The sequence below is a fragment of the Stegostoma tigrinum genome, chromosome 35 (assembly GCF_030684315.1).
Source record: "Stegostoma tigrinum isolate sSteTig4 chromosome 35, sSteTig4.hap1, whole genome shotgun sequence".
NCBI lineage: Eukaryota > Metazoa > Chordata > Chondrichthyes > Orectolobiformes > Stegostomatidae > Stegostoma > Stegostoma tigrinum.
The window spans coordinates 20500409-20512514 of record NC_081388.1 but is presented as its reverse complement, the minus strand read 5'-3'; the positions used below and the strand labels follow the sequence as shown (position 1 = coordinate 20512514).

The 12106-nt window shown below is 47.4% G+C and overlaps 1 protein-coding gene across 2 annotated transcripts in view; it reads left to right on the top strand.

Annotated features, from left to right (window-relative positions):
- LOC125447514 (ras GTPase-activating protein nGAP-like) overlaps positions 1 to 12106 on the top strand; it is a 98927-nt gene that overhangs the window by 72045 nt on the left and 14776 nt on the right. For both annotated transcript variants that reach the window (XM_048521956.2, XM_048521957.2), the window contains 6 exons: positions 675 to 773; positions 2789 to 3337; positions 5261 to 5405; positions 8569 to 8713; positions 10341 to 10577; positions 11870 to 12071. In XM_048521956.2, the coding sequence (XP_048377913.1) occupies positions 675 to 773; positions 2789 to 3337; positions 5261 to 5405; positions 8569 to 8713; positions 10341 to 10577; positions 11870 to 12071 (1377 nt within the window). The remainder of the gene's footprint in view (positions 1 to 674; positions 774 to 2788; positions 3338 to 5260; positions 5406 to 8568; positions 8714 to 10340; positions 10578 to 11869; positions 12072 to 12106) is intronic.

Genomic DNA, 12106 nt, shown 5'->3' with positions numbered 1-12106 from the left:
ATACATCTTGAATATACAGTGAAAAGAGTGTTGTCATCACAATCCAGTCCCCTTTTGCTATTGGATAAAGGCTGGAAGTTTTTGTTAAAAGGGACGTGCAGCTTTGGTTAGTGGCTAAACCCTGCATGGGAGCTGTCACAGGCCAGTGTAAACATCATTGTTTCTGAACTGGGTTCAAATCCCACTCCAGGACCTGATGAGCAGAGAAGGTGCGATCAACCTGACCAGGTTGATGACTGGCCTCTGAAATCCTTCAGATGCCACATTTTAAGGAGGTAAGAGAGGGCTTTGGGAGTTTTCCTGGTTGGCCATACCTGATTGGAGTGGTGCCCCGGAAGCTATAGCCTCCAGTGAGCTGCTTCCCTTGTCAGGGGGAAAACCAACTACAGAAACAGCACAGAAAGAAACATGTATCTCACATGCCACAAGGTGTGGAAGAAAATGACGGAAAGATACCGCGACAGTGGGACCAATTTCACTGTCTTCTCATGAGGAGTTTTGAGGAAAAGTGTCCCAGGCAGGGACTTGCAGGAGGGGTATTCCCCTATTGCAATTGGGAATTGGGGCGCAGATTTGTTTTGTGAGATTGAACATCGACTTTTCAGGGACATCAGTTCCCAGTGAGGCCTCATGTGCCACCAGTTGCTCAGACGCTCCAACCCTTTGTGTTTCAGGTGATTAATTCCCGAGGGAGCCGCTGTTTTGGCTGCACGTCTGCTGCCGAGAGAGACAAATGGATCGAGAATCTTCTTCGAACAGTCCAGCCAAACAAGGTGGGAGGCAGTGGACTGTTCTGGGGGTTGGGAGGGGTTTGGGATCAATCACAATCACCAGAACTGACGTAGCAATGTTCGCAGTAAACCCACCCTGTGCTACTCCAATGCGATACAGCTGGCAGCTACCTTACAAGGGTAGTTCAGGGCAGGCAACCTGCGCAGAGTGTAGAAGAAACACAAGTATGTGTGCATATGCATTAGGAGCAGAAGTAGATCATTTGGCCCTTTCAAGACTGCTCGACCATTCAGTAAGATTGTGGCATGGCGGATCTGCTTATGTTCCAAATCCCACATTTTCATATGCCCCAATAGCTCTCAATTCCCCTGCCAAACCAGAACTCGCCTTAAACATACGCAACAACCTTCTACAGCAGGGAGCTCCAAAAATCACATACCCCCTCCCACAGAAAGAACCATTATGATGGCCCCACTCTTGGTCCTTCTATGTTCTCAAATGCTAAGTTTTTTTATTCATTCATGAGATGTGGGAGTCGTTGGCTGGGCCAGCATTTATTACCCATCCCTAATTGTCCCTTGTGAAATTGGGGGGTGCAGTGGTGAGCTGCCTTCTCGACCCATTTTAGCCTGTGTGCTGTAGGTTGACCCACAATGCCCTTAATGGGGCAGATCCAGGAATTTGACTCAGCGACAGTGAAGGAACAGCGATATATTTCTAAGTCGGGAAGGTGAGTGGGTTGAAGGGGAACTTGCAGGGGGTGGCGTTCCTGTGTATCTGCTGTCCTTGACTTTCTAGATGGAAGTGGCTGTGGGTGAGGAAAGTGGGAAAGATCTTGGGTGAATTTCTGCAGTGCATCTTGTAGATGGTACACACTGCTGCTACTGAGCCTTGGTGGTGGAGGGAGTGAATGCTTGTGGATGTGATGCCAATCAAGCCGGCTGCTAAGGGCCAAGCTTCTTGAATATTGTTGGGGCTGCACCCATCCAGGCAAGTGGGGAGTATTCCATCACACTCCTAACTTGTTCTTTGTAGACAGTGAACAGGCTTTGGGTAGTCAGGAGATGAGCTACTTGCTGCAGCATTCCTAGTTTATAACCTCATCTTGTGCCACCAGTCGCGTAGACACTCCAACCCTTTGTGTTTCAGGTGATGAGCATTGTCTGGGTGCGCGAGGTTAGGGGAAGGTGCTACCAAAATGCAGGCTTCCTCGATTGTTGACCTGGTCACTTTATCATTCATAAATCGTTGTGGCTAGGATCGTGCCAGTAGAACAAATTTATTTAATTGTTCCCTGGTTCCCTGAGTGACCATTGGGAAGTATTAAAATGTAATGACCCAAATTCCAACGATCATTCGATATTTAGTAAGCGTGTTGCTGTAACGAGACACTACCCTGTGCCTTGTTCATTGTAGAGAAGCTGTTTCATCTTGTGCAGGGGAGTCAGAAATTTAGGCTGATCAATAGAAATAGCCCAGGAAATTCAGGAGAAAGTTTTTACCCCAGAGAGTGCTGAGAACATGCATTGCTCTCCCTCAATGTGTGGTAGAAGTGTCAGTCATAGTGTCATACAGCACAGAAACAGACTCTTTGGTCCAACCGGTCCATGCTGAACATGATCCCAAGCTAATCCAGTCCCACCTGCCTGCTCGTGGCCCATATCCCTTCGAACCTTTGCTATTCCTATACTTATCCAAATGTCTCTTAAACATTGTAACTGTACCCACATCCACTACTTTGTCTGCAAGTTCACTCCACACGCACAAACCACCCAGTGTGTCACGAAAAATGAGGATAAGCACAAGGGGGAAAGGATAGAGGGAGATGTAGGTGCAGTGAGATGTGGCAGTGTGGAGGGAGGTTCCTGTGAGGCAGAAGGTCCAACATGGTCTGGATAGGTTGAATGGCCTGAACTTTCCATATTATTCCATGAATAGACTGTCATTGAATGATGAGCATTGCCTGGTTGCGCGAGGTTGGGGGAAGGTGCTACCACAATGCAGTCTGCCTCGATTGTCGGCCTTTCGTGAATGCCTGTTGCGTTGTTTTTGGCAGGATAACTGCGAGCGGGTGGAGCACATGCTGAGCCTCTGGGTGAATGAAGCCAAGGACCTGACCCCCCGGAAGAAGTACTTCTGTGAGCTGCACCTCGATGGCTCACTGTATGCGCGCACCACCAGCAAGCTCAGCCAGGAGGAGCTGTTCTGGGGCGAGCACTTTGAGTTCAGCAACCTGCCCCCGACAAAGGAGGTCACCTTGCACCTTTTCCGAGATGAGGACAAGAAGAGGAAAGAGATGACTGCTCTTGGCTCTGTCACCATCCCTCTTGCCGAGGTGACTGGCCGCCAACATGTCGAGAAATGGTACAACATCAGCATGCCACTGCTGAATAAGGGCAAGGCCATTGTGCCAACCATCCGCATTAACCTGCGCTATCAGAATGTCAAGGTCCTGCCAATGATACACTACAAGGAGTTTGCAGAGTACCTCATCTGTAACTACACCACCCTGTGTTCTGTGCTGGAGCCAGCTCTGAAGGTGAAAGATAAGGAAGAGGTGGCCTCTGCCCTGGTCCACGTCCTACAGAGTGTCGGAAAAGCCAAGGTACAAATCATAGAATCCCTGCCCTGCGGAAAAAGGTCATTTGGCCTGTCGAGTCTGTACTGGCCCTCCGAAGTGCATCCCACCCTGTTACCCCGCATTTCCAATCCACCCTAACCCGCACATCTTTTGGGCTGTGGGAGGGAACACACCCAGACGGGGCGGGGGGTTGGATGTGCAAACTCCACACAGACAGTCGCCCGAGGCTGGGATTGAACCCCTGGTGCTGTGAGACAGCAGTGCTAACCATTGAACCACCATTACTCACCCAGGGCTCCTGCCATCGCTTGAGCAGACTCGACTCGTCACTAGCTGGAATATCTCAGGGTAACTGCACAATTGGAAGACCTGCCCCAGTCTAGGAGCTGTCTGTTAGCTCAGTCAGCTCCCCAGCTTGGTTTGTACAATGGATTGATGCCATGAGCATGGGTTAAATTCCCTGTACCGGCTGAGGTCACTGCAGCCCTGCCTGAGCTGTGCTTCACCCAGTCGCTAGTTGTCTCTCTCTCTAATGGGAGGGGGCAAGCTTGGGGTTCTCTGGGGTTCCTAACCTCACAGAGAGTATGGGGGCTAATTAATTCCCTGGTCAGGCCGCTAAGGAAGGATTCGTTGGCCATTTCTCTCGCCTTCTGTGTTAAACACATCCTCTGAATGCCACATCTTAGTAAGAGAGGGAACCTTTCAGAATGGCAAGGGAATGGTGGAGTTTTGTTTTGCTGTAATCTGAAAGACCAGTGGCAGTGGATTCCACACTAATTTCAGAAAGGAATTGACTAAATGCTTGAAAGGAAGAGTGATTTGGAGGGAGAGGAGTTGGGGAGAGGATGGGTGGGGAAGAGCAGGAGAATGGGAGCAGAGAGAGAGTTCATTTGGAGAACTACCTTATCAATGATGGGCCAAATGGCCACTGCCTGTGCTGTAACATCCATTTCCCATAGTCTGCACTCTTTACAAATAAGGATTAAATTATGAGGAATATTGTTCAACTTTTTTTTCATGAGCTGCATCAATTTTGGTCAAACCTGTTTTATTCTCCTTCAGATAGAGTCTGAACTCGGTTTGATCTACGGGCTGAATGATAGAGACTAACCCTATTGCTGTGTTCCTCGGTCCCATCGACTTCATTCTAGACTCTTCACCTAGACTCGAAATGTTAGCTTGCTTCCTTTCCATGCATGCTGCAGGATGCTGTGATTTCTAGCATCTTTTGTTTTCAGTACAGATTCTAGTGTCTGCAATAATTTGCTTTGGCCTCATTCCGGGAGTTGGTTGGAACCTTGGATCCCAGATTTTGGAAACCTTGGATTCAAATTTTGAATAAATCGCAGTGTGGACGTGTTGGGCCGAAGGGCCTTGGTTTCTACACTGTGGGGATTCTATGACCTATGATTCCATGAGATTGATGGTCCCAGTCGAGGGTTTGTGGTTGAGATTGAATTGAGAATTGGACAGAAAGCAATTGGCTCAGAGACACTGAATGCTGGTGTTAAACTGAACATCAATCATATACCAAAGCCTGTCCTTTAGTTGCGCTGCCTGGCATACTGACATACCCAGCTCTGAATCGATCCAAACGATATTGCTCATTCAGAGTGCTAACACAGAGGTGATGGGCAGAGCGTCCTCCTTCTGATGGGACTGAGAGGTTAAACAGTCAATACAGCAGCACAAGGGTTCCAGGCTTGGCTGGATATTGAGGACATGTGACCAGGAAGTGCCAGGAAAAGGATTTGTATCCTTCCTGAAGCCTGCAGAAGTGCATGAGTCAGATGAAGGGGGGATGGAATTAGGGTCTACAGACTACAAAAGCTGCTACAGCACCTACTGACCCTAGGACCCTGAAGCCGAGTTTGATCTTATTTGAATGGAATTGGACTTCTATCCAATGGGTTGGTGGTTGTAAACTCTTCTTTCCTCGCCATGTAGGACTTTCTGATTGAGTTGGGGATGGTGGAGGTTGACCGTTGTGAGGAGAAACACTCTGTGCTCTTCCGAGAAAACACGTTGGCCACCAAGGCCATTGACGAATACATGAAGCTTGTTGGACAGAAGTATCTGGTGGAAACACTTGGTAAGATTGAGGGGGGTGTGTGGGGTAGGGGATGTGTGGCATGAATGGCCTTCAACTCATAGAGGCTGGGATTGGGCGGCCAGCTCTAGCTGAACCTAATCCTAGAGGCTTCATCAAATACCTATCAGCCCAAACCATCTAACCTCAACCCTTTGGTCCATTGGAAACCCAGTTGGATTTAATGGTTAAACACCTACTATCTATGATACTTCTTTAACCAATAAATTCCAGCATTCAAAGAAAGCTAGGAGAAAAGCAGCAGCTTCTAATAATTTTTCCACATTTACTGATGGGATGGGGGTGTCGCTGGCTGGGCCCAGCATTTATTGCCCATCCCTAGTTGCCCCTGAGGATGTGTTGATTGAGCTGCCTTTTTGAAGTCCATGATGAGTAGGTTAATCCACCTGGGGAGAGAATTCCAGGATTTTTGACCCAGCGATGTTAAGGAAATGGCGATACATTTCCAAACCAGGATGGTGAGTGGCTCGGAGGGGGACTTGCAGGGCCGTGCGACTCCTGGAATCTCTGGGATAATTGTGTGTGGGAGTTTGCCGTCTTTGGTTGGGAGCTCTCCAAAATTACTAGTGTGCAGAGCCCCTTGCCCATTTGGGTGCCTGTCCATAGGTCTGGCAGTATCCAAAAATAGAAGAAATAGTGGCATAGCGCTCATGTCACTGGACTGGGCATTCAGGCTGATGCTCAAACGACCAGAGTTCAGATCAGACATGGCAGCCAATGGAATTTAGAATCAGTCTGGATCCAGTCTCTGAGATGGTAACCATGACAACCAACACCAACTGCTCTCCTGAGATGCTGCTTGGCCTGCTGTGTTCATCCAGCCTCACATTTTATTATCTTGCTCTCCAATCCCGCCCAGCTCACTCATAAGGAGGGAGATTTGCAATCTTCACCCCGTCTAGATTATATGTGACCCATTGACCTTAACCACCCCCGAAAATGGCCCAGCGTGTTGCTCAGGTCATAGTGCACATAGAGATGGGCATGAAATGTTGTCCTTGCGAGCAATAGCCACACCCACTACAAGAATCTTTCAAAACCCTAAATATCGAGCTGGAGGAGGAGGGAGAAGGTTCAGGAGGGGGTCAATTCACATCGCCCGAATCATGAAGTGTTGAAAACTAAAAAGCTCATTGAGTGACTGTTCTGGCAAAATTCAAATTGCCCTTAACAGAAAAAAATAGAAACAGGAAGTGGCCATTCTCCTCCTCAAGCCTATTGAGATCTTTGGTGGCTGATATTTATATGACAACCCCCATCTGTCTGGTCTCTGCTCCTTGATGCCTTTACCCAACAAATAATTTATATTTTTTTTATTTCTGAGCTCCCTACCCCTCCCCAGTCCTGAAGAAGGGTCCCTACGCGAAACGTCGGCTCTCCTGCTCCTCTGATGCTGCCTGACCTGCTCCAGCTTCACACTGCATCGACCCCGACTCCAGCATCTGCAGCCCTTACTATCTCCTAATTCTTGGAGTATTTCAGGTGACCATCACCATCCACAGCCCTTTGTGGGAGAGGGTTGGAGATTGGCATCACCCTTTCTGTGAGCTGTGCTTCCGGATTTCACTTCCAATCTACATAACTCAGAGTCTCTGCTTGGTTGGGATTGGGTGGACCAATTCAAGCAACTTGGGCGTGAGACTCCTGCCATCTAGTGGCTTGGTACATCATAACAGGGGAGGCTTACCCATGTTCTCACTAGGACAACGCCAGCTGAACTATTTTCCCAGAGATAATAGGAACTGTAGATGCTGGAGGATCTGAGATAACAAGGTGTAGAGCTGGACGAACACAGCGGGCCAAACAACATCAGAGGAGCAGGAAAGCTTGACGTTTCGGGCCTAGACCCTTCTTCAGAAAACTATTTTCCCAAACAAGTTCACCTTAACATTTGAAAATTGAAAACACTTAATGATGATGAAAACAAAACAATAATTCACCATGGTAACATTCAGCATACAATTATCAAAGTTATTGTGTTATCTGTACAATGTCGTGTGTAAATGAAAACTTTTTAAAGTACTTTCTAAAAAAAATTATTCTTTTATATACTCACCAGTCCGTTACTTCATTTGAGCCGCTCCCGAGCGTAGACCTGTCAGTAGAACGGGAGTTAGAATATCTTGAGGTGGCTGCTGTTGGAATCCAGGTCATTCTGCTGTCCCATCACATTGGGCTCAGGGCTCAGCTAGGCCAAAGGATGGTCACTAGGTTCATTGTTAGGACTGGGCTTCGAGGATCAGTGAACCAGCTGTGGGTAGGTGCCCAGGGCCAACACACATAGAACATTGGAGCCATTCAGCCCATTGAATCTTCTCCTGCCATTCAACATTAGCATGGCTGATCCTCCATCTTCACTGCCATACGCCCAATCCCTCCCCAATACCCTTACAACCGTCAGCCTCTAGAAATCTACCTTTTCCTTCTTAATTTGGCCTCCACAGCCCTTGTGATGGGAAGCCCCACAGGATTGCCCATCCTTTGAGTGAAAAACTTTCTCCTCATGTCATTCTGAAATGGCCCACCCCGTATCCTGAGACCTGGAGTGACACCCTCATTCTGGACCACAAACCTCAAACCCCCACCTCTCCCCCACTCCCAGCCCCGCATCTGTCCAAACTTCAGAACCTTTCCATTTTAGTCAGATGCCCTCTCGTTCTTCTAAACTCCAGAGAATTAAAGCCCAATATCTCCTCATACATCCCAGGATTCAATCTGGAGGCCTTTACTGTACTCCTTCTACAATAAGTGTACCTTATCGTCAGTAAGGAGACTGAAACAGCATGCAGTGCTCTGGGGATGGTCTCACCAAGGTCCTGTACAGCTGCAGCAAGACTCAAATATACTGGAACCAATGAAGGCCAACATACAGATTATTTCTAACAGCTTGCTGCAAAGACAGAGACCGAAAGAAGAGCCGAACAAGAACTGGCCCTGGCACTGCCTGGGCCTCGGGACTAGCACCAAGTCCTCATTTTAGGAGCTTAGAATAACTGAGGGGTGTGGCATTTAGAAACAGGGGAGAAGTGATCTGCAAGTAATAGACCTCCTTGACATTTTTCACCCCAATTTGAAATCCATCAAGGCTGTAGGTGACAGGTGTTGTATTACTGAGGGGTTTAATCGCCCTCAATGTCATTCACAGGAGAATTTGTGACGAGGCTTTACAACCCAGAGGAAAATTATGAAGTTGATCCCAACAAATGTTCAGGCAATGATGTGTCAGAGAATCAAGCCAACGTGAAGACCATCTGTGAAGAGGCTTTTCAGCAAATCACTGATTCCCATCGGTGAGTACATAAAAAACTCAACTGGACCAGCCACATAAATGCAGACCAGAGGCTAGGAATCCTGCAATGAGTAACTCATCTCCTGACTCCCCAAAGCCTGTTCACCATCTACCAGGCACAAGTCCAGAGTGTGATGGAAATGCCCTACTTACCTGGATGGGGGCAGCTCCAACAACACTCAAGAAACTTGACACCATCCAGGACATGTCCATCACCTTCAACATTCACTGCCTTCAACATGTGTTCTTCGTAGCAGCAGTGACTATTATCTAACACTCACCTAACAGCACCTTCCAAACCTGTGACCTCCACACCTGAGAAGGGCAAGGGGAGCAGATGCGAGGGAACCATCTTTCAGTTCCCCTCCAAGCCATTCACCATCCTGACTTGGACACATCGCATTGTTCCTTCAGTGTCCCCGGGACAAAATCCCTCTTTAACAGCGCAGCGGGCCTACCTACACCACAAGAGGTGCAGCGGTTCAAGGAGACATCTCGCTGCCACCTTCTCAAGTAGGATTAAAAATGGGAAAAATATTGCCCTTTACTAGCAATACTCACTGGATATAAAGAGCAAAAACAGAGGATGGCAGGAGCAAAGTTTGGCTCCTTCAGCCCATGTTACATTAGGATCTTTGTTGATCCTCTGTCCCAGCCACGCTTGATCCCCGGAATCTATTAACTGCTTTAGTGTCCAAGAGTCTACTGCACTCATTTTTAAACATTGCTCAGAGTCCCCAGACTTCTGGGATCGATGATTCCAGAGATCACAAAGCCTCCTTTCGGAGAGATTACTCCTCATCTCTGTCTGAAATACCCAATCCCATGCCTTGTAAACATAAGTGTATTCTCTCAGAATTCTGTCTGACTTGCTTCCATTAAGCATGAAGCAACCAATGGTCACACCCCATGAACTGATTTTGAAAAACAAAAACTCCTGAGGCTTTTCTGGGGAAGTGTGAGAATGGGTGATGTTAAGACTCTGTTTCCCCAGGAAGCTAAGGAAATTCGGCATGTCGGTAAAGACTCTCACCAATTTTTGTAGAGGCGCCATGGAAAACATTCTATCCAGATGAATCACAGCTTAGTACGGCAATTTCTCTGCCCAGGACCGTAAGAAACTACAGAGAGTTATGAACACCAGGCAAACCAGCCTCCCGTCCATTGACTCCATCTGTACTTCTCGCTGCCTCAGGAAGACAGCCAACATCACCAAAGACCCCTCCCACCCTGGTTACAATCTCTTCCACCCTCTTCCGTCAGGCAGAACGTACAAAACCTTAAGCACACGCTCCGACAGATTCAAGAGCAGCTTCTTCCCCACTGTTTATGGACTTCTAAGTAGACCTCTCACATTTTAAATTAATTGTTCTTTAAATTAATGTGCTCCTTGTGCACCTTCTCTGCAGCCATAACATTGTATTCCTCACTCTGTTCTATTATCCTAACGCACTTTGCATGATATGATCTACCTGTAAAACTGCATGCAAAACAGAACTCTCCACTGTACCTAGGTACATGTGACTATAATAAATCAAATGAACAGTTTGGTTCCGGGTGTGCCAGGATTCACCCTGATTTTGTACAAATGGATGTTACTTCTACTTCCTTGTTCCTTCCTTTCACAGCATCTTTCCAGACGAGCTGAGAGAGATATTTGCAACTTGGCAGCAACAATGTTTGAGTCGAGGGAAAGCAGAGATTGGGATGAGGATGATCTGTGCCTCGCTGTTTCTGCGATTTCTCTGCCCTGCGATAATGTCGCCCAGTCTATTCAATCTGACCCAGGAGTATCCCAACGACAGCACCGCACGGACTCTCACACTCGTCGCTAAAGTCATTCAGAACCTGGCCAACTTTACCACGTATGTACGCCATCAGGCTAACCTCAGCAGCTGAGCTTAGACAGGAACCTGCCAGGAAGATTTCTATAGCACCTTGCATGACCTTGGGGTATTGCAAAGTGCTTTACTCCCTGAGCTATTCTTAAAGTCAACTTGTTGTTGCAATGTAGGAAGAGCAGGAGCCAATTTGTGCACAGACAGTTCCCACTAACAGCAGCGAAATGACCTTACTTTGTAACATCACAGAGGAATAAACATTGACCAGGGCATCAGCAAGTACCTCCCTGCTGCCCTTCGAAACAGTTGTAAGTGACTTTTTACCCCCAATGGGGTGGTAGCAACTTGCTTTGATGTGTCATTTGAAAGATGAAGTCAGAAGTCACTCCACACCTGGTTATAGTCCAACAGGTTTATTTGCAATCACAAGCTTTTGAAACCCTGCTCCTTCATCACCTGAAAGTCTATGATTTCAAATAAGTCGGACTGTAACTTGGGGATAATGGGAACTGCAGATGCTGGAGAGTTCCAAGATAATAAAATGTGAGGCTGGATGAACACAGCAGGCCAAGCAGCATCTCAGGAGCACAAAAGCTGACGTTTCGGGCCTAGACCCTTCATCAGAGAGCTCTCTGATGAAGGGTCTAGGCCCGAAACGTCAGCTTTTGTGCTCCTGAGATGCTGCTTGGCCTGCTGTGTTCATCCAGCCTCACATTTTATTATCTTGGGACTGTAATTTGGGATTGTGTGATTCTGACTTTCTCCACGCATGTCCATATCATTTGAAAGATGACAGCTCTGACAGTGCGGCGCTTCCTCAGTACTGCAGGGAAGGGTGAATTATATGATCAGGTCTCATGGCCTTGTTTGACAACACCAGCAGCAAAGGAAATGCGCATTCTGCTTCATTTCTTGCTGCTTGTGGGATATCAATGATCAAGAGCCACTGTCTGAGCAGTCGCACAAAGACCATCGCTTTGCTCCCCAGTGCTGACCCACTCTATGAAGTGTAGAGAATCATTTTTGCAGTAATGAGATACTGTTCAAATGAAACTGTTGGGAAGTTGATCTCAGTGGCTATCCATTTCCATTGTGTGGGAGCTGCACTATTGATGGTGTTGACTGGGTCGGCAATATCAGGGTTTGGGAAGGTGAGATTTCATGGCATGTTCCGCAATTATCAGCACCTGATTTGTTTCTTAGCTGCATGTGGACTCTATCAGGCACACAGCGTCTGTCTCGTTTCTGCACCATTCGTGACTTTGCTTGGAGGTTTCCTGAACCAATCTCAGTTGAGTCTTTTGCCCATCCTGCAGGTTTGAAGACAAAGAGGGCTACATGACCTTCATGGATAATTTCCTGGAATCAAACTGGGAAAACATGAAATTCTTCCTGACAACCATTTCCAACCTGGAGCCCAGCGTCAACAATTCGGAATTTGAAGGTTGCATTGACCTTGGCCTGGCTCTATCCATCCTGCACTCTCTTCTCTGTGACATTATGTCTCGGTTGCAGCAGGTAATGGTTGTGACATGCTGAGCTTGTTATTCTTT